General features: G+C 37.5%; 1 protein-coding gene across 1 annotated transcript in view; it reads right to left on the bottom strand.

Moving 5' to 3' along the window:
* The window catches only part of GUCY1B1 (guanylate cyclase 1 soluble subunit beta 1), a 41,953-nt gene that overhangs the window by 11,503 nt on the left and 6,635 nt on the right, over positions 1-23,815 (bottom strand). The window contains exons 3-6 of the mRNA XM_058024493.1: positions 14,443-14,543; positions 13,320-13,438; positions 8,825-9,022; positions 82-312 (exon numbers count right to left, since the gene is read on the bottom strand). Coding sequence (XP_057880476.1) covers positions 82-312; positions 8,825-9,022; positions 13,320-13,438; positions 14,443-14,543 — 649 coding nt within the window. The remainder of the gene's footprint in view (positions 1-81; positions 313-8,824; positions 9,023-13,319; positions 13,439-14,442; positions 14,544-23,815) is intronic.

Consider the following 23,815-nt stretch of genomic DNA (forward strand, 5'->3'; position numbering starts at 1 on the left):
TTATTCATCTTTATAATTAACCTGTGAAACATCTATCACTATGAATTTTCTATGGCTATCCATGCATAAGAATCATCTAACCTGTGGAAGGACTCTGTATATAGCATTGCCACATTGTGTGACCACCAGATCTCTGTCAAATATGATGTGGAAAGGAAATGCCTTGCAGAAAGTGTAGGGACTGATGCGAGACTCTTGGGTACCGTTTTCCTCAAATCTGTCAAGGTCCTCATAGTAGTCCTCTTCTTTAGATTCTTTTTCTTCAATTAAAAATTGAATGTGGTCACACTCCTCATTTCTCTGTTGAATAACCTAAAGAAATTAAGAAAAAATGAAAAACTGAAAACTGCTACTCAATAGTAACTGGACTGCTACTATGGAGACAGGAATGTATTTAGAGGAGAAAGATAAATTCAGGAATTATACTGACATCTTGAAAAATACCTTATTCTAGTAAGAATTTGTGATTTCACAGTCTTTGTAATTACAGGTGAATAATTATGCCTTTGCTTAGCCACAGTTGCTCTCTACAAGAGCAACATAGTGAAGATCACTCAAATACAATTTATTAAGCCTGAGTGAAATGCAAATCCTGAAATGAGGGGTCAAGGCTCAGGTTGTACTTGATTTTTTTTCTTGCCAGAAAATAGGGTGGCCCCTTCCCCTGAAATGAACCTGTGTGAGCTTTGAATCCCACAGAACCCCATAATCCTTATTTTGATCAAAGATGTTTGCAAGGCGTATAACACAACAGCAAATAGTGCTGACTGTTTAGTGATGACTACATAGTGCTAAGAGGGTGGATGTGTCACTGACAGCAAGAAGGAAAGTGGATGGAACACGTTAGGATATACAGTCCTTATACATTCCAGCAGACTGCAAGATCAGAGCCAACAGACAAAACTAAAAGCAATCCTATCTGGGCTGTATTCCACATTAAAGGAAATAACAGCAAAACTAGAATCATCTACATCAGTGGAATATGAAAAAGGTGTCCTTAACACAGCATTACACTCTTCAATAATTTTACTCAAAGTTAGTAAAAAATATGAAATTAATAGGGACTAGTTTATTTGCAGCGAGAGTCATGTATGGCAATATAATTTAAGGTAATAACTACTAGAATAACATCATTTACCCTGAGAAGCCAAATTCACCTCTTTTCAAATTTAATTACACTTAATGATTGGGAAAGAACAATTCTATTTACATAGTATTGTTTAGCAGCTTTTTTCTGGAACATGTTCCACCTGATTCTACTTTCATGTTGACTCTGATCCTAAAGTCATTGAAGCAAAAAAAATGATTTCTTAAAATTTCTAAAGCATCCTAATTTTGCCCTTTACACATATCTTAACCACAGAGATTAACAGTTACAATTTGAAAACAGAACAGATTTGCACAAACACTGCAACTGACCCCTAAGATGTTAAGTTTATTAAATATTTGATCTCCAAAACTGCCAAAAATAGTACTTGATGGGCTAGGGAGTGCTGATGCCTTTTTTTGTTCGTAAACAAATGGAGGAGTGTAAAACAACAAAACAGTATTTTATTGTTAAATGATGATTAATTTAAGGTGGCAGTGTTCTTTGATCTATAAATTGACTGCTCATTTGAAGGAAAGAGGCTTTTCTGGAGGACAGTTTAGAGCATGAGCCCGATTTAGGTGCTCTATAGCTGTGTGCTGCATTATTCTCCTCTTTCTTTTGCTTATGTAAGTAACTTAGAGAAAGAACAGCCTACTAAATTTACCAGCTAATGTAGTTACCCAAAGCTGCATGTACAAATAAATTCAAATGTTGATGATGAGAAAACCTAACTGCCTCAAAAACTGTACTGGTAATCCACATCTCAGTGTATGACAAAGATAAGTGGGAAAATATGACCTAAGAAGGGGTAAGCTTCAGAAAAAATAAATGGTGGCCATCTGAGGAAAACATATTAAGTGGGTTTGTCTAGGAGAATGGAACATAGTAGATGAAGACCTAGTTTTCCTCTGAATTCAGAATTTAAAGGTTTTCCACATCTTCCTTTTAAATCATTATCCCTGCAATTGTGAGAGACTGCGGTCATATTGAAGATTATCAGAAGGCAGTCAAGAGTCTTAGCTCTTACTTTCTATCATTCATGTACACTCCCACAGGTTTTATTTTAACAGTACCATTATTGTGGCCAGAGATGGCTGAGATTACACACAGAAACCTTTTTAAAATTGTGAAGATTTATCTCTAGAACTGATCTATGCTTCCAGATTATTTCCAGTCTTGGATCCTAAAGTGTTGCTCTTGCCACAAATGGAAAAAAAAAACCGTGCATATTTTGGATAAAAACTTTCTTAATTCAGCAAAGGTGATTTTAAATAAGCTAATAATTTTTAAGGATATGTTCATATTAACAACACATCACCTTCCAGACAGATTATCTCCTTATAGCCATCTTAGTCACTGCACACTAGTATTCTGTTACCAACTTGTACTTACAGACTTTTTCCTGCAGCATTTAACAGGTTGCTTTTAATAACTTCCCATTTTATTTCATCTATTATAAATGAATGATGCATCAGTGAACAAAACTCAGGCTTAGATTAAGAAAACTACCTATAAAAATAGAACTGCTACATGTTTCCAGACATCTAGCTAGTTTGAGCCATGACCCTCTGCAGATCCTACAAGCTCACACAGTGACAAAGTCAGTCCTCACAAATGCTGTGCTATTTTCCTAACCTTTACAGATTAGAACTGTGCCAGTAACAGTGAAAAGCTGCAAATTTCCCAAGCATCTTCAAGTTCATTTGAAACACTATTTTTGACCAGACTCCAGGGCATCTAGAAATGCCTGCTGTATTAGTGCAACATGCTAGTACAGCAAATGAACACCAGGCCAAACACATGGACATGTGTCAGACCTACAAGACAGACACAGAGCCAGCAGCACATTCCTGGTAAACATGATATGCTGTGGACATGGCTGGTTTATGCAATTTTATTCTGATCATTCATGCACAGACACTTATTAACAGATGCTTTAATCATACCCCTCTCCAGGCTACAAAATCCACTGATGCATCCCTAATTAACTTCCCAATGGATATGCAATTTCATTATGTCCTTTCTGCTCACACAACTTATGAACTATCTAATCTTCCTATCTCATTACGTCATTCAGCTGGTCAGCAAATTCAAAATTAGCACTTTTGACTGTTAATATAAGATGTTAAATTCTGTTCCTTCACCCTTACCCCTATAGATCCAAACTAACTGGCCAGGTATTTGTTTGGCATAAGGACCTGCCCTAGATACTCTGATAAGCTTAAGTAGAATAGAACTTATCTACTGTTTCATCCTGCAAGCAAAGTTTGCGAGCCACACAATTTCAGTATCATTTAAATATTGTTGAAGAAGCCTCTGATAAATGCTTGACAAATCAAAGTTCAGTCACAAAGCAACAAAGCCAGCAATCAAGTCTAATTCTTCCTCCCCCTGCAGTCTTAGCTGGTGAAGTGACATCAGTTCACAATGTCTAAAGAGCTCAATCACCATAGTAACTGCAGTTAAAACTGAAGGGAGAAATCATTCTCTTGGTTTCAAAGAGAATACATAACATCTTACTGCTAACCTGCCTCCTGGAAGGCACACCTTCCAGGAGATGTAGCTTCAGAATTTGTCCTTGCCTAATCAAGAGAAAAGTCACACCAATATTTCAGGGAATGACAATTGAGAGCAAAGTTATTTTAAAATGAGTGTGGTTTAATGTATTTGGTGAGCTTCACACAAGATATTAAATCAAGAAGTATTGCTGTGATACAGAATAAATAATGAGCACATGCTATCTGTTAAGCTGTCACTATGTGTCTACAAGACTCAGTTCTGTAGATCTGAGCATATCCCCAGGACACACTCATATTTCAGCATGGCAGGACAGAATGTCCTTGGACAGGGCTCTTTTTTGATGAGATTGTGAAAATTAATACAAAAACAGGGGGGGTTTGCCCTTTAAAGGCCAATACAGCATGAAATTCTTGATCTCTTCTGATCAAAACTGACTGTGCAATGCTGCTTAACAAAGTTCACTGTAGTTGCTTCAGAATGATCCCAAGACAAAGGAGCTCAACTGTGGAAATGGCAGTGAAAAACTTTCAGTTTTGCATACCCAAAGACAGAACCATGGGGATATCTGTCCCTGGCAGCTGGCATCAAAGCAGACTGTCTCACTTCACCAAACCGCTGTGCCTGGAGATAGTGAAGTTTACAGCTGCCCCAATACCAAAATTAGAGACTGACCATGCTCCATGACTGACTTATCTTCACGCACAGTTGGCATTGTAATGTGTGGACCAGCATCGCTTGTCTTCCATGACAAGTACCCAAGTAATTTTTAGACCAGCTCTCCAGCTGGTCACATCTTCACTTTGTTTTTTCACACTGCCATTAGTAAGCCTGAAATTATCATCTTGTCAAGGACTTTCCCTGTTCTTTTCTCATTTTATATTGTAAAACATCTTCCCTATGTAAAAGATTGTGACAGTCTGCTCTCAAATAACAGAACTGCAGAAGTCTGCTCTCCCAACAGATTTTTGGGCTCTGCTGGATTATGTACAACACTCTTTGTTGTCCATACCATTAGTAGCCTTGAGGAAATCCCTGTCCTGACTTCACTTTCACAGGTCACCCTCATTTATATACAAACAACCTCTGACAAGTGAAGCAAGAGAAGGCTTAGCCAGTAGGCTGCTAACAGAAATCTCATGACAAAGTTTGGCACCAGCACTGTGATGATTTTTCAGTTCTCATACTGAGACTGGCAGAACATGAACAGTCTTAGTGCATACACAAAGTCAGCAACAATTTTAGAGACAATACCTGCTGCAAAAATGATTCAGTCTTAGCTCTATTTGCTAAAAATGGATTACCATATCAGAGAAGATAAGGAAAACTGGATTTGAACTAATTAATCAATTAATGTCAACTTGGGCTTTCCTGAACTATTCAGCTGGAATTTTGAATCCATGTTCAAAACAAATTGGTTTCCTTTCAATCTAACAGAAACAAAATTACACTTTCCCCCAACCCCATCCCCCCTTTCCTTCTGCGCACACACACTCTAGGTGTTAAAAGAGAAAGTAAACTTCCCAAAGGACACCATTCTGGAAAAAGGAAGCCCTACTTTATTTCAAAGATGTATAGCTTTAGATATATATATATATATATATATATATATATATATATATATACACACATACACACAAAATTGTTCTGTGTGACTCTGAAGAAAGATGATAAAATGAAAACTTTTTTTTTATTCAGCTACTTCTCCACCCCAAGAAACAATGTGAGACAAAACAAGAACAATAGTTCTTTAATATTTAGTTTCCTCTTGCGATCATTAGTTGGTTTTCTCTGCAGGTTGAGGAAGGTTATCCTTCCCCTCTCCTCAGAACTGGAAAGCCACACCTGGAGTGCTGTGTCCAGCTGTGGGTTCCTCAGTTCACGAGAGACACAGAGCTACGAGACAGAGTCCACTCCCTCTAGGGAGGGCTGCTAAGATGACCAAGGCACTGGAGCATGTCTCAGAAGAGGAAAGGCTGAGACAGCCAGCGCTGCTCAGCCTGGAGAGCAGATGGCTCAGCAGGATCTCATCCATGCACACAAATACCTGAAGGGAGGGTGAAGAGAGAATGGAGCCAGGCTCTTTTCAGAGCCTGGACAAGAGGCAATGGGCACAAACTGAAACACAGGACATGTCTGGACATCAGGAAACACTTTTCTCCTATGAGAGAGATGGAGCACTGGCACCTGTTGTCTGAAGAATTTGCAGAGTCTCCATCCCTAGAGATAGCTGAAAGATGTCTGAGCATGGCCCAGAACAGCTGGCCCTAGGTGGCCAGGCACGAGCAGGTGAGGTTGAACAAAATGACCTCCAGAAGTCCTTTCCAACCTCAGCCATTCTGTAACCCATGAAAAAAAATCTAACCACTTAATGAAACAAAACCAGCATTATCAAAACCAATTAATCTCTGCTACCACCTATACGGAGACTTGTAATATATTAGACAAATTCAACCAAAGTTTCATGGAAATACAGAATTAGAAGCATGTATTCTCTCAAGCAGATTTATATAAGCATTTCTTTAAAACAGATGGAGAAGAAAAGTGGATAACAAAGTATTAAACATCAAATTGCAAATATCAACATTATACTAAGGACTGTCATGTAAGATGTTTGGATAAAGACATTTGAAAGGACAAGTCGGAATTTTTCTGCAAGTCAAAAGATGACTCCCGTAATAACATTGGAAACTTTGAGCTGGGCACTGAGGTTTTTATCAGATTTTAAAAAACCCCGTTCTTCCTTAAGCAAAATGATAATTAGGTTCAAAACAAAAATTTTACCATAGAGGCACTGATTGTTCCACAAAACCTGAAGGAATTAAAAGCAATTCCATTGTTCTTCTGGGCTGTGCTGTTTCAAACAATGCATTGCTGACAGACTAAAACACAAAAGCATTAACTCACTAAATTATGAGGCAAAGAATGGAGATGAAATAAGTTGGTCTATTTATTCTCCTATTCTCAATATTTTGAACAGTGAAGCTACCTACTTATTACAATGCCAGACTTTACTTTAAAACCTTCACTCCATACCACTCCTGATTAATATCTGACCTGTGGAGTAACAGAGGAAGGCTTCAGCATCTGTGGATAAGCTGCAAATTTCAGGTTTTATTTTTTATCATTTTTAGAGAATAAATTCTCTCCTTATCTACACTGAAGTTTCTGAGTACCTGTGGAGTACAGCAGTGTGCAATGTCCTAGAGATGTCAAGACACAGGCTTCATTAATCAGGAGAGGCATGAAAATGTTCAGGGTTAAGGGTACATTCTAACAGGGAGAAGTTTAAAACTGGGGTAACAGACAAAATAAGACAATATAAACTTTCTTAAGTTTAGAGTTTAATACTATTTTTAGGCACCTATGTGCTTCTACCTCAGACAGTCTAGAAGAACAGTGTAGGTTGAAATTAGACTTTGCATTCATTTACAGTAGGTCTGACTAATAGTATTAAATACCTATTTACTTACAGTACAACTGTAAAATTTCCAGAAAAGCCTAAAACAGTCAAATTAATATAAGAAGTAAATACATAATAAATATTTAAACCTCTTTAGAACACATATTATTTGTGAGAAGTTCTAGGATATTAATACAATTTTCTCAGCAAAGTAACCTTCAGATTGAGAGGACAGTTTATCAAAAGTTTGTGCTGCTAGATGCTTTGGACAACCCAGATTTCTCCTCTGCCCCATGGATCACTTTTGCCTCTGTGTGGACCTCTGAGAGACAGAACACTAAACCATGTAAAGGAACACATAAAGGTAAAAAAAAATATGAGGAAAAAACTATACAGAGGAAGTGAACCCAGTTCACTTCCTCAGTATAGTTTATTTTATAACTTGACACCAGCTGGAAAGCAGAGCTGAAGAAGCTGCTGAAGACAAACCTGAGCACTGAGAGAACAGGGACTGCTTAAGCTGCTACCAAAAGAAATGCTTGTCAAGGAACAGCTTCAGCACTTTTGCAGCCAACTTTCCAACATGGTGCTCCTTGTCTATCTTAACACTTCAAATAAACAGGGAACTAAAAAGAGGATTGTTTTGATTGTGTTGTATCCCTCTGTATCTGATTACCAACACCTGCTGCAAAGTTTGAACTGCGGCTTTCTACAAAATAGAATCTAAACAAGGACACAAGTATATCACCCACTATACACAACTAGACATGTACTATAAACTTGAGCTAGCTTAGAACAGGAAATCTAAAAGGCAAATACTTCAATACAGCAGTAAAAATATCTTTGTTATTGGATTGCTTGCAAATCTCTTACCTGAGCAAGATCATGTTTTTGTGATAAAATAATGAATGGATTTTCTCAGAGAGCATACAATGAAACTGCTAGAAATGTAGTATGACTAGGGAATATTTAAAAAACCCAAAGATTGATTGGTGTATCTGCTTAGATTCTTTTCTACTTGATAAAAAAAATTTATATTAGTTTCAATAATTCTAATAGAAAAAAGCTTTCATTTTCTGTTTCTCCCCCCACACCTTAGACCAAACTCTGATTTTATATTATTACATATACAGGACCTGATTAATCAAATCTTTCTGTTACTCTATATGGGCAAAGAAGAAGTCTCTTTCCCATTTTACCAGCGAGAGAGCAATCATGTCATTACATTAACTCTGTCACTGAGGAACATTTTTTTCACTTCTGGGGCTCTAGGTGCATATCCAGTCACATTTCCATGCAATGACAGCAAGAAACCGACAAACATGTTATTTTTTCTGGCCAGAACTTGGCATGCTAGCTGGGAGGAAAACAGTGCTTGCTGCCCAGGCCTCACCAATGAAGATCAGCCTCACAGTCTGCACATAAATTAAGAATATAGGACAAAGAGGAAATGTCTGTGTTCTCAGAGAACACAGTAGACAGTAAGAAATATATGCCAAACATCAAAAAAAGGGGGAAAAAAGCACCCTAAATGAGCCAGTATTAATTTCTTTACATGTGCTTTTCTGAATAAGGGGATATTGCTCTGTACTGTTCCCAGTCAGGTCTGGCTGCCAGTTAGAGCTGGCCTTCTCAGCACATAGCTGTGTCCTTCAAGCAACACAAATGATGATGGCTCTTCCTTAGAGTCATGCCACTTCTTCACAGAAGAGAGCAACAGTGAAAATTACTGTTTGCCATCACTTCACCTTTAATTTTGTTGTTTTTTTCCTATTGACATAAATTTTCAATGAGTATATATCTTCAGACATTACCTTCATGTCTATTTCTGTACCATGGATCTGTTGAGCTACTGTTTTGATGATGCCAATGACAATATCCTGCAGACCTTCTCTTTCAGAATAGTAATGCAGAATGAGTCCCTTCCCCTTCTCTGCATCCGTGCATCTGAAGGAAGGGGCTCGCATACCCGGGTAAATTGTAGCAAGGTGGTCATGCAGAGCATCCAGGTTCTGGAAGAAGAAAGTAAAAACATGATTATAAGGCATTCACTCACTATTTATGAAGAAAGTAAGCACATATTTTGTCCAATCCGAATGTCCCCTTTCTCCTAGTGCTCATACTTCTACACATTTGCCTTATTCTCTGTAGACCTGCCATCACAGCAGGCTTTTCAGGTAGCCCAAAATGTTCTATCCACCATGGCAACATTTGAACAACGAATGGCATAAAAATAAGGACTACTATAAATTACTCCAGATAATAGGAAGTCATGCTTGATTATGCTGTATTTTGAAACATTCAGATGATTAAAGACCTTCTGTGTGTTTCTCGGTCTGGTACCTCACCCAGTTTCATTCCTTCCAGTTCTTGTCTCTATAATCTACTCTTCAAATATGAGTTCAGGAGCCAAATACAAATAAGCATGTCTGAATAAACATAAATCTTTGTCCTTATTATCAGTGAAAAAGCCTAGGTCTGACACCTTAAAATCAAGTTTACAGGGCCTGACAAATTTCAAATTTTAAAGTTAAGATTTAAATGCTTGAAAGACCAAACTTAAATATATCTTTTCTTTTGACAATAATTGAAAAATTCCACAAAATAAACAGAAATAGCACAGCTGTTGTAATAATTTATCAGGAAAAGTTGTTTAAAAAAGGGAAGAGATTTTTTTTCCCCCTGCTATTCTCCCAGATATCTCACATGTTTAACTTTAAATTTCAACCAGACAAATTGTGATATGGAGAGGAAAGCTAAATTATAAACTTAGGCATACCTAATCAGGATATTAGAGAGAACAGTGAGATCAAAATTAGACTTACAACACTTGATTCAACTTTGATTGTGATGCAATTATCAAGGATCCATTTACTGTACATTTAGCATAGAAAGAGAAACCTAGTTTGCAGGATAGAGCTGCAACCCACAATTTTTTATTTATCCTCTAAAATTCACACAACTCTTTGCATCTTAAGTCCAGAACATTACTGCATATTTTAAATGTTGTTCTCTCACTGCCCTGCAAGTGACTGCTACCACCAGGCTTTGCATATTGTTTTCTGCCAACATAGGAAGTGAAGTGAAAATATTTTCAATGTGCTGTCTGGGAAATTCTCCACCTTTCATGAGCATCTGTCGATCATCAATTTGTGGAGGCACACTGAACTTGATTTCATGTGAGCTGTGAGGTGCTTGAACAGCTGCCTTTTCTCTCGGAGACCTCCAGACAAAATGACACTCTTAGCAATGAATTCCGTGGGATGCACTTAGCCTGGAATTTCCTCCTTCAGTTTTTCAGCTTGTTTCAAATTCATGTTTTTGTTGCTATATCAACATCTCCAAATTAGAACATGAAGAGGCAACAATCTGGGTGTCAATTCATTCCAGCTGTTAGTGGGCACTGACAAAAAGACATAATGCTTGAAGGCAAATTCTGTAAGAATTTTGCAGGGTTCAAGACAATGAAATTGGAAGAGACTGCTTTGAAAGAGTGTGGATGAGAAAAGAGCAAGAGAGATGACTCTGAAAGATTGCCCCACCATCTCCTTCAATGGATGCAGAGCTCCAGTTTCAGCAGATATGCCTCAGAAACAGCTGGGAAATATTGACCTTTTGGAGAAAAACTCCCAGGGAGATACATGGGAAAAGACAATAATCTTTCAGTTACACAGTCACCAGCTGAAGAATTTCAAACAGGGAACAACCAATGTCAAGGACAGGATTTTTGTAAAATGATTGCCTAAGTATCAACATTTAAAGTAAAGATTTGGCACAAGTGTGACTAACAACTGGAAATAGCCCCATCCTGCAAAACCACTTTGCCACCCTTCCACTCCTTTATGGCCAACTCTCTCAAAGCAGTGTCACAGGTGAAGTCCATGTGACGTGTCCTTCAGCTCTTACTCTCTAATCTTCCAGAGTGGGGACTTACAGCTCACTGTATTCAAAACCTCTCTCCGAGACATAACCAAGGAGAAGACAGATTTTTCCAGATCATGGAGCTGAAACCACTCCTAGACCCAGACACTGTCATTGTTACTCCTACTCCTATTTCTTTTTTGTGCTCAATCCATTTCAAATTGATATTGCAGATTCTGAAAGAATGAATGTCTTTTTTTCCTGTATGTTCACATGCTGTGGGCCAGAGGTGAGGTCAGGTACAGATCATAGTAGGCCAAGCTCTCTCCCTGAATTCTTGGCTCCTAGACTGCTCAGATGTATGCCAGAGCTTGTGCTGGGACCAAAGAACAATTCCAGAGCTATGAGTGATCAGAACAGTGATCAGCTCCATGGAGAAACACAAGAGAATCTCCAGGAAAGAACAAGCAGTCAAACTAAATGGGGCTGATTCTGGTCTGTCTAAAAGTGAGAGCTGTGGTTGGCACCTGAAATACAAAGATAGGCTGTTCAGTGCTGTGTGGTACACAGCACCTGGAGACTTATCTAAAGGAGGAGTTAATCCCCTGAATTTCAATGCACTGCAAGTATGAAAGTCTAAACAGCCATGTAAACAATTCCTTAAATGGGAGAACTAACCACTTTGATTTTCATTCAATAGAAAGTTACTAAACTGAAAATAAATCACACTTTGGGTTTCTTAGGGGGTACCTCTTTTCACATTGCTTCTCTTTGGCACAGTGTCTTTCAACATCATTTGCAAATTTTCCATGCTTGAGTTTTTCACATAAAGTATAAATATTTGATTTAGTTGCCCTTTTTATTTTCCTCTTTCATGAAGCTTGAAGTACCTGTGTTTCAACTACGAATAAATGAAATTTTCTTGGGATGTCAAAGGAAATGGAATATAAATGTGAGATTTATTTTTATATCTTTTAAAAAGCTGCAGTTCTCAATTATTTTGTATATATCCTAGACTCCGTATACATTTCAAGAAGCACGTTTTGAAACTCTACTATGTTAAGAATCTGAGAAAAGTTTGGGACATTAAACCCAATCTGCACTATTTTTGTAACAGGTATATAAAGTCGTTTCCTGACCTAATATGACTGCTGGAAGATGCAAAAGTAATAAATCACAGGTAGTGTTGATTTTCCATTGCAATAAAAAGCTAAAAAAGTACACTTCTGGCACAGCTACTAACACATTAATCCTGTTAACATTTAGAGAAGTATATAATAGCCAATGTCATCTGTTAGCACTGAAATTCAAACAAAGCAACTTAAAATACTGTCATTAGAAGAATATAAATGTAAGCTGTTTCCACTTTTGTAGATGTTTGGTGTGTATAACAACCATGTCCAGTCCTTCCACCAGCACACATGGTACGGAATGAAAAGAGAAGTATCTGGAAAAGGGCATGAGGGAAAGCAAACAGAATCTGTATTTCTGGCCCATACATGAGCAACCAAAGTTACTCCTGTATAAAACCAAAGTATCTGAAGGCTTGCTTTGAAGGCAGCCTGTGAATGAAGCTATGAAATATAAAGGATGTCACATCCCACAGTGGTTTACAGATTGCTCCATGATGTGTTGGAACATCCACATACACTGTTCTGCCCCGCAACTACAGTTTGTGGGATTTGTACAAGAAGTCTGGGTTGACTGCATCTAGGATGCTCTGGAATGATGCAGGTTTTGGGGCAGTGAGACACAGAAGTAAATATTCAAGTAATCCAACAAACTATGATTCTGCTGTTTCCTTTAATGCTGGAGAGATTTTAAGGGTACAGATGACAAGAGGCTCCTATATATTCAGAGAAAATCAAGAATTTTGATAGTTAGCTTTTGGGCACTCTCCAGTTCAATTCTTTTAACCTCATTACAGTAAACAGTTCTCTCTAAGAGTCATGTAGATCACAAATCTTAAATACAAAGTGCTTACAGAAGCGAACAATCTTCAGGTGACAAAAAGGCCATTTTTCTACACCTAGAAATAACACTCTAGAGAAGACTCTACATTTCTTCCATGCTATTAAAGAATCATTTTAATTTTGTGTTTATAATGCAGTATCATGCTGTTCTGCAGTATCCCATCCTCAGTTCATGGATGAAGGACAATATCAAGAGATAAGCTGTTATGAGCCCTTGCTCTGTACATAACACACTATTAGAAATATCCAGTATCTATAATAAATCAGAGATAACAGAAGAAAGATCATAAAACCTGAAGATCACATTTTCTGTTACAATAAATAAGGTAAGTCTACTTATCACAGACCACCCCTGCAATCAGTTGCATATGAATACTCCTGATGCAAATTTCTCTTTGGAATTTCAAATTAAATTTCTTTTGACTAGGCAACAATTCTGTCTGGTATATGAAACATTTTTGCAAAAAATTCTTACCTGCAAAAACTCTCTGACATTTGAGCCCAAGACACGTAGAATTGTATCATAACCAGATTCTTGACAAAACACAAAAAACATCTTCCCAAACATTTGAAGAATTTCCCCAGCATTTAAATCTAGTTAAAACAGGAAAATATGATTCAGTCCAAACACTGTATTTCATGCACTTATTTCCTTACTTTTGCATTCAAAAACAAGAAAGACAGTACCTAAACACTATCCAGATCCAGTAGGTCAAGAACAAAGCAAGATTCAGGGTTCATATGGCAAATAAAGAGCATCCAATAGAGGAATTTCATTAAGATTTGCCAATTACTATTACTATTTCACCACACTGTGCATTTCACACATGTACAGCATTTAGATTTTGATACAGAAAAATGAATCACTTCCTGAAAATAAAGGAACTTGGTTGTTAGTAGTGCTTGCCTCAGCAGAGTTGATTCCAATTTACAATAGCATGAAACCACATCAGCTGCTCCAATTCAGCATTACTACAGTCATCAGTCTTATAGATTCTTGGCTAATTACTGATGCAGAACAATTTCATACCGCACTTGGGCCTGCAGATAAAATAATGCTGATGGGCATAATTCTATCTTTTAAATTCTAGACCAGAGTTGCAATGATTGAAAATGAATGCAACCCAAATCAATGGCTGATATGCAACTAAATGAAATGTGTCCATGCCACAAGCATTTCTGTGACTCAGCACTGTTCTTCAGCAGAGATCAAGGATTCATTCACTCATTCATACATTTATTCATTCACTGCTCTTGCAGCAGTGGTTGAAAGTTGCAGTTGCAGCAGGATGTTGTTACTTCACGACTGCTCATTACACTGCCCATGTTGTGTGGATGAGGTATATTTCTTCAGTTTAACATGGAATACTTTGGAAATAATAAAAATAATTTCAAGCAATAAAATAAGTACATTTTTCTTAGAGATATACAGAAATACAATTCTCTCTCCTAAGATTTAAAAAAAATTTTGTGACCAATACTCCATTTTCACTTCCCCTGTGCTAAATCCTGTTCCTCTCTGCTGCACAGATTTGGGGGGCAGGAGGATATTACCTTTTTTGTGATGAATAGGTAAAGAAGATATCTGCATTACTTACTAAGGACCTTGCTTGCAGCTGCAACGAGGTCATAGGTTTTGGAATCATCGTAAATTATTCTGACCAGAAACTGTCCCTCCTCATCCAGCTGCGCCTCCTTCCTAAAAAGAAAATAGAATAAAATCTTTTTGCTTGAGGGAAAAGCACCATATGGATAAAAGTCTTTTAAAACAAAGAAGCCTGTATAGTTATTTAAGACAGAAAATTAGAAATAAATTTGTTCCATATCCCAGTCATTAGTGTACAATACAAATATTTCAGACCACAAGTGTTCTGAAAATAATAATTAGCTACAAGAAAATAAACATGATTTTTCAGTACAGAGCCTCAAAGAGAAGTTGCTGTACTAGTAAAGACACAATCTGCATTTTAAAATAAGAGACTATCCAATAATGCATCCCATGATGGGCTCTTTAAACACTTTTTGCTTTTTCATTCCATCACATTTTAATTACACTTTATTTACAAAAGGTGTGGGATGTTTCTAACAACCATTTGCACATACATCCAAAGAGGAATTTAAAATACAGATGCAGGTACCAAATCAAATGTCTTTTTTCAGAATTCTGCACACGCCAAGCAGATAGGAAGAAAAAGGATGCTAGGATTTTGCAAGGCCTTGTTCTCATATCACACATCTATTCTCACGTGTAAAATGTCACCATTTAGCTAAAGCAGAATAAAAATACACATTTCTTCACTAAAGGAAACAACTCTCTACCCTAGGTTTAAGACAAGACTCATATATATGTCCTGTGCACACTTACTCCAAGTAAAAAACCAAAACAAAATGACTGCTTTGTTTTTCATGTCCTTTCCTATTCTCTTCAACTTGAACATCAAGTCAGCAGCTTGTCCAAAAGGCAGCACAAATCTGTAGGGTTTGTTTTTTTACTGAGGAAAACAAGTTGATCCCCCAGACAATGAATGTGCCTCCCAAGCTTTGCCTCTGGCACAAGTGAGTTCCTAGGGAGGACCCACGTGTGCCCTCCTCCCTGTTTTACCCTGTGTGCACGGCACAGGAGCCAGGGCACTGGTGCTGCAGGAGTGGTGAGTCCCAGCTCCTGGAGCACCTCCATGGGCAGGCAGAGCCCAGGACACTGAAGAGGCAGCTCCCATGGGGCTGGTCCTGCTGTGCACAGAGCATGCCAATGGACATGGCCCTGGCTCTGCCCAGTTTCATGTAAAGCAGCATTCTGCATTTGCTCTTATGTCCCTTGCACGTTTTTCTTCAGCAAATGAGGAGATGTGCAGAGAGGCCTGCCGTGTTCTCTGATGAAGTCGTGCCGTGTTTGTTGAAGTCCTCATCTGGAAAATGAGCACAGCCTCCTTTCTCAGTGTGCTTTTTAAAATAGGTGCTCACTTCCTGTGGTGTTGCCTACCATGACTCTCTACAGAGATAGTGTGCTTTGGAGAAATAATGATGAAGTGAGACATTTGTAAGTACTCATGCTCTAATTGATGTACTTAGAATATATTTTGGCTCAGCAAAACTAATATGATCACAGCATCATTACTGTATTTGCAGGTGGAGGGTCACAGCTACCTCATTAAAAAGAAATTATACCCTTTCATCTAAATCTATCTCTATGCTGCAGTTCATTTCAGGAAGTCAAAAGAAGGGCAAAGACACAGGAAAGCCTTGAAGTGAATTATTGAATCACATCTTGCATCACACCAAAAAAAAACACCAATCAGTATACGATGTTGCTCTTTAGAAAAATACCCTCACAATTAGAAAAACTATAAAAAAAGCAGATTATGAGGTAGGTTCTTAAAAAATTCTAAGGACAAGGGATGCAAATCAAGACATTCCTCAACTTGGTAGTAGTATAATTATTTTTCTAATGTACAAATTAAAGAGGACAATGAGTAAACAATTATTTACTAGTACCATGGTAATGAAGACCTTTTACCAGAGTATGACTGGTAAATTGAGTAAATACAAAGAAATGCTCTTTGAGATATGGCTCAAGCCTACAGAGCCAGTATTTCTAACTTCTGAATTTTTCTGGGTCACCAGAGGAATTATAAAGACCTATAAAAAGTAGAATTCTAAATCTACTATGTAAAATCCTGCATCCCCTCTATATCAAACACTTTCTCTCCATTATCATAACATAATCACCCATAAATTAAAATCAAATTATTTGACTGTAACTCAGGTTTTAATTTCCTAAAATGGTGTAATTGATTTTAAAAGTAAATTAATACAAAATAATAATGCTTGCAGAACAATTCAAGCACTTACAGATGTAGTGGAATTATCCATCCATAGAAATAGAAATATCTCCTGAGGTACTCAAAGGGAAGAGGTCTGAGAATTAAGTACTCTGGTTGATCTTAAAACTGCTAGATGGCAAATGGTACTGCTGGGAAGGACTGATTCCCATCTCATATGGCAGTATTTTATTGAATTAAGTGAAATGACTTGTCATCTAACCCTCCAGTTTGTAATCATCAGTCTTTGGTAATCTGTTCACTTAATGGATATCTGGAACCCATTATTTTCTTATTCCTCTTCATCTTCCTTTAATCTTGCTCCTCACATTCTTCCCACTGTCCAAAAATTACACAACACTGTTTTCATATTATTTTAAAAATATATAAAAATATATTCTTTATTAATACCAGAAGTATTGAAACTGTTACTTGACATAATCATTTTTATACTCACTCCAAGAATGATGAACTGAACACAAGCTAAGCAATTTTCCTAAAGAAAAATGACAAGGTTATAGGGGAGGTGTGACTAAATGTACCTCATCATTCCACCTAAAAGAAACATCATTCTCTATCCAATGACATGAAAAATATTATAATAACCTTAATTAAGCAGGGTCTTAAGCAGGAAGAGAGGTGGGAAATGATGTCTTGAAACATGAGATCAATCAGGGACAGGAAGGTAAAGTTTACAACTCCTAAGAACAGAACTGAAATGAATATGAGAAAAGAAAACCATCTTGATTTTTTGGTTCTCATAACATGGTCTGTAACAAGCCAGCTACAGTTTGGAGGGATGTTTGCAAAGGGTGAACAAACTTTCCCACATCTCTGATACGTGCTGTGCTTTCTTTTAGTCTCTCTGATCTGAGCCAAACCACAAAGGATAATACACACATCTGGAAAAGCAATGAACATCCTCAAAAATACTGCATACTTACACAGTTCAGTAGACACAGCTTTTCTGTGTGAGAATTTTCTCTATGAAAAATTTACCCAGTTTGATGTTGGTATCTCTTTCAAAACTTCTTGCATTTTTTTCCAACTACATTGACTGGAACTTTTCCTGTTTACTTCTCTGTGCCAAGCCATGCTTCTTTTTTTCTTATTTTATTTGTCTTTAGTTTACTTTGTCAAAGTTTTTCTTCAACATTTGCGATTTCTCTGAGACACCACTTTTTAAAATCACCCCTGGGTGTTTCAGTTATTTCATTCTATTCCATTTAATTATTTTAACTATTTTTTTACTAGTTTACTCTAGACGCTTTGGATCACTCAGCAGCCATCTTCTCTGTAGCCTTACTGATGTATTTCCCACTAAAAATACTTTTAAGTTGAGCAAAATTTTCTAGAAAATTTGTCAAAGTAAATATTTACTCCTGCAGGGGATTACACTTCTTAGTTACTTCTCATGCAGGAAAAAATTTCTCTGCTTGTTCTACAAATATGGCAAATATCATGACAATGGCTAATCAAAGACCACGTCGAAAGATAAACTGCCTTTTTAGGATGCATAGTTGAAAATTACTAAATTTCAGAACTTTCTTCTTCCATTCCAAGTCCATTCCTTCATATTCTGAGATCTGTTGTGCTGGGGCATCCCAGCAATTTAGACACATGTTGAGCTGAAATAAAATTCAGTTAGACATCTGTTTTTCTGTATTATTTTTCTGCTAGATGAATTTCCCTGTCTGCTCCATCACCTTTTCACAGAAGTTGCTCTGCATACAGACCACACATAGGCACAGTGATTGTGGACAGGCTTCTGAAACCTTTCTGCTTCCCTCAGTAATCTAACAGCAGTGAGAGCTTCCAAAAGTCTTTCTCTCTGAAACACTACTCTTAAGACTATATGTGATGGGAAAATGCTGCTGTGAGTTTATCCAAAATGGCCACTGCAAAGTGAAAGCAATCCTACTTTTTCAGAGGCACTGCTCCTTCAGCAAGGCTTCAAAACAGCAGGGCCTCTAAAGAACTTGTGTGAGAGAGCATCACAGCCACCAGCACCAGAGGCTGACCGTGACCAACCTCCAGCAGCCCAGGACACCGGGCAGTGTCATTCAGGTGGACACCTCAAATTGTTTCCCCAAGGCTGCAGTTTTCACACTTAATTACCTGACCCTACCTGATTTCTCAAAGCTGCCTGCACTTGCTCTAAGGAAATGGTTTTATAACACGGGCGAGAGGAAGAAATATATGATAGTGTCATAATTAGAATTGATGTTAAGAGTGAGGCTGCTTTTTCAGCTTTGCAGAGCTGCTGGGGTCAGCTGTCCATAACCTGTAATTCCTTACATTTGTATTTGGCTGACCACATTTTAGAGAAAACTTCACAATCCATAGCTTTACAAAAAACTGTAGCATTTCCCTTGAAATGTTTTGCTGCAATCTTAAGTTACAGTTTTTGACCAGATAAAATTGTGGGAGGAAATTAGCATAGTTCTAATGTTTTCTGCAGACTGTGGTGTTTGATCACAAAGACATTAACAGCAATAACATGTTGGTAGCTTTCTTAAGAACTTGACTGGAAATGAGCCAAAAGCAACAAGCTCTGGCAAATTCCCAAGCCCGGCTTATTTCTTTAGTGAAGAAGCAGTATTACAGTAGCAAACTCCTAACTTTTATATGGCTGTTCTTTCAAAATAAGTTCCAAGTCAAATAGAACAGAATTTACAATTAATGTCTCATTTACATTTATAGAGACAAAAGTGTAGGGTTTGCTCCCCTATAAATTTATGTTCAAAATGTTGAAATACCCCAGGATTTTAATGCTCTTCCCAAACTGATTCCTGTCACACGAGATGGGATATTTCATGTTAAAACTTACATCCTATGACATGCCTGCCCTAACTTCTACAGTCTGGCAGCCCTTTTATTTACTCTAGACTAATTCTGAATGATTACTCAGAGCTATTTCAATTGTGGGAAACAAAGATTCCAGCACAGACTTTTCTAAAATGCTTTGTTTTCCTCCAGAATGTTTCTATTATCCAGGTTAATGTGAGGCAGTTTACTTGGGCAAGAGAAGAACCTTAACCATTGCACCATGGAAAATAACAGCTATACAGAGGATATTTTTCACATAAAGATTTGGCCTTGAAATCAGTGGAAAAATTCCCATTGAATAGATGAAAGCAAGATCAAGTCTTAAAGCAGCCTTTCCTCCATCAGTCATGCTAACACCCCCAAAAATTTAGCAGCACAGAACAGCATTGCAGGTGATACATCTCTGTACAATGGTCTCTTTGAAAATCTTTCCCATTGTGCAACTAGTTTAGTATTTGTAAACACGCTACTAATGTTCAAAGGTGATGTTAATAATTCACAGAAATGGCTGAAATGCTATGTGTGGACAAGCATTCTGTGAAGTACTATTCCTAAAATCAGAACAGATGCTGCACTTCAGATGTTTAAACCATAGGATGCACACATTTTTATATCTCAAGAGGTTTGATGTAGAAAGGGTTTCTTTTGCCATTTTTGGAGATTTTACAGACAACACAGCTGGGCAAGATGTCACATCTGCCTGGTCTTACTTATACATAGTCCATTCTGCACAAGGTGAGTTTTAATGTAGTTTTGCAGTGAGACTGTAGTATTTAAAGTGAATTTGCATAAATCGTACTCAGGAAGATTGCTGCTGACAACACTTTTTTTTCCTGTGAAGTCATACTTGCTATCCTGCCTCTGTAACCAGTCAAAAAGGTGAAATCTTAAGAAATTCTTAAAGAAGAAGAACCCTTTCCATTTGCATGAGGCAAGTATTGACAAATATGTGGTAGAAGCCTGTATGAACAATTATTTTGCATCCTGAAAATGCATAGGCTTCTCTCTGATATAACATTATGGCTTAGAAGCTGCTGGTGTCACTTTAAGAGATCATCCAGTGTCCCAAAAGCTCAACTGGATCTCTTCCTACCAAAACTCAGCCCAGAGTGTGTGCACTGGGTGTGTCACCTTGAACACACCAAAAACAGCAGCTACTTCCAAGACCACCTCCAGGACTTCTTCCATGATTCATATTGTTTCTGCTGGGACTTTTGCCACCATTGTGCTTCAGTATTCTTGGTGTACCAAGGATGGAAAAGTGCTCGTTAAATTGAAGAGATCAGTCAAAACAATCTTAATGACAAAATAACTCCAGTGCACTTAGAAACCCAGCATGGTTCTGATCTCACTGATAGGAGCATGTCAAGTTTAATTCCGTTCCAAGAGTAGCACTCTTAAACAGGATTACATGGGTCAGACCCAAAGATGGTATCTGTGGACCCAGAATCATTGCCTTTGCATCTCGTTTACATTAAAATGGCAAACTCACTGCTCATATTACTTCACAGACACTTGTTTTTTCAAACTGTTTTGAGTCTTTTTTTCATGTGTTTCACAAAGACGCTTTACAAAAGTTATTAAAAATATTGAGCCTCTATTCTGAAAAGGAAAAAAAGAAAACAGGCTTGTACATGTTTTGGATGGTCCAAGGATATTTTAAAATACCCAGCTGGGAAGAACATAAATTATATTAAGTTACAAGATTAAATAAAAATGGGAATCTGTCCAGGAAAATGATGTTCTGGGTAAAATAAATAGGTGTATTTATAGACTTCACAGTTCTGAGCTATTTCCCAGTTTTACAGGCTGGATATGGGAGTGTTTAATGTAGGTTTTCAAAACAAGATAATACTAGAAGATACAGTTAACAAAAGTACAAGTTCCTTGCTGCTACTACAAACACTAAAAATATTATTAAAAATATAAAGCCAGTATTATTTTGCTTCCTTTTACGTAAGTGGAATAAAAAGAATGGTATTTACAAAATACTCCTTCGTGCATTTCATTAACAAGAGTGAATGATGTGTTTATAACACCTGTTATCCTGGCACATCTAAAAGCACTTAATTCTGGGAAAACTGCAAAGTACCTGAGAGATTCTGGAAGAACACACACACCAAGTTTCATAACATGCCAGTATTTCATTTTAGCCAGCCCTTTCCCAGAGGAATTAAATAATTTGGCATCCACTGAGTTTAACTCCTGACCTTCAAGCAGGTCCTTCCGCTGTGAGGAACTGAAATAGCAGGAATTATAGTGTTCTGACCCTATGAAGCTTGTAAGTATTAACCTCCCTACCCATGAAGAATCATCTAGTCAGAACCACTTAAAAAAATCTTAAAATACTGATTAGAACTTTGGAATAGTATGAAACAAGGACTTTAAAACAGAAACAAAAATAAATGTTGTTTTCTGGATAAAACCTCAATAATGTTAAAAGGGGTATGGATTAAAAAGAATCATCTACTGTGATTTCACCACTAATGGCTTTCCAAAGTGTCCTTCTCATATCTATTTGTAGGAAATCTGTATTTTTTCAAAATTTTTGAGATTGATCGAACAGAACATTGCCTTCAGCACTGGGTAAACCCACATGGTACTGAAAGAAGCAGCAAAACCTCCATTTTCTTGCTTTTTAACAGATCACTGCAATTATTTACAAGTGAAAACAACATGATCCAAAATAAGAATGGATTCACAATCTAAACTATAGTGAAACAGTCAATTTCTTTCACCAGCGTGCATTGTGACAAGAGAGCTAAAATAATTAACACAGGATGTCTGCAACACTTGAGCATGAAAGAACCAGTAAGTTCAAGTAAATTGTAAAGCACAATAATTAGTTGTGGGCTGGGAAAGGGAAATATTGAGCAAGCTCCTAGCAGTTCAACAAAGAAGGAAAGAGGATTCACAGGGACTGACTGCCCCCACTGCAGCACACGGGTATGTATGTGGGTCTACATGGTACACTCCAAAACTCACCTGGTCACCACCCAGAATTCTACAGTTCCTGGGGGGAGAAGTACAGAAGAAACGAACAGGAAAGGCAGCATTTTGATGGGAGAAATCCCAAAGGCTTTAATTGGATAAATAAAAAGGCTTTAATAGGATAAAATAAAATTGAAGTCTGAGACACACCAAAACCTACACCTAGAAATTTACAAGGAGGTTTGCACTGAGGTTCTCCTGCAAATCAACCCCTTGACAAGAAATACCAAAGAGAACTGGACGGCTTTGTCACTTGCTTCCACTACAGATGATTACTAACTGAAGTGCCCCAGTCACATTTTGTACAGATATTTGATTCTTATTTGCTGTTTAGTTTGCATTTTTATTGCATTTTTATTGCCCAGGCCACATGGTGATTATGTAGACTTAATATGCACATACACATGCACATCAATATTTATTTGCTTATGTACCTAGAGACACAAATAGATTTTCTCCAAAAATTTTACATTCTAAGCTGTTGATTATCCAACTTCTCTGCCACCAGAAGTGATGCTGTTATCACTGCAGACAGACTGTTACAGACTATGGCACTGTTTTACATGCTTTCTAAAGGGCTGCCCTATATATAGAAACTACAGTCAGCTCAAAACTGGAAAAACACTTTCCAGAACAATTACAAAGAAATTAAACACATCTCATAAAGAGCCTTAAGCATCTGGTGAATTTTCCTTTGCAGTTTAGTGAAAGCAGGAAAGATGGACTCAGGCGCACTCAGCACCATGAGAGCAGCTTGCTCCAAGCAACATTTCCCTGCCTGTTCCCAGGCCTGTGTGGCACAGCATCCCACCCACACCCAGGAGCCCACAAGAGCTGCTCCTCTTCCTGCAGGCCTCCAGCTCCCTCAGTAGAGGCTACATGCTACTCCACTAAAGCATAACTATTTTGTGTTTTGTTTTATCCCATTCCTCAATATATAATCTCAGACTTGATTTACAGCAGTTTTCAAATCCAGTTCTGAAGAGAGAATTATTCCTTTCTAATAAGTTTTCCTGTGGAATTGATCTCCACTAATTGCATGCAGAAGCATTAATTAGGTCTCCAACAATCTCATGAGGCCAATTATACCATTTCCATTTAAAATAGGCAAGAACACCGCAGATCAAAAAGGTTTAATTCACTTAGGGTGCCCAGTATGTGATCAATGGTTCTGTTTTTTTAAGATACTCAGCACTTTTTATGCTTAAAACACAACATTCATGGACTTTACAGCCTGCCAGCATCAGCCCTACAAAGTATCTAAATTCCCACTAATTTTAAAAGCTTGCTATTGCAACGTAAAAGAAATTTTCACTAGAGCTGTTGTGCATAT

The sequence above is a fragment of the Melospiza georgiana genome, chromosome 5 (genome assembly GCF_028018845.1).
Source record: "Melospiza georgiana isolate bMelGeo1 chromosome 5, bMelGeo1.pri, whole genome shotgun sequence".
Taxonomy (NCBI): Eukaryota; Metazoa; Chordata; class Aves; order Passeriformes; family Passerellidae; genus Melospiza; species Melospiza georgiana.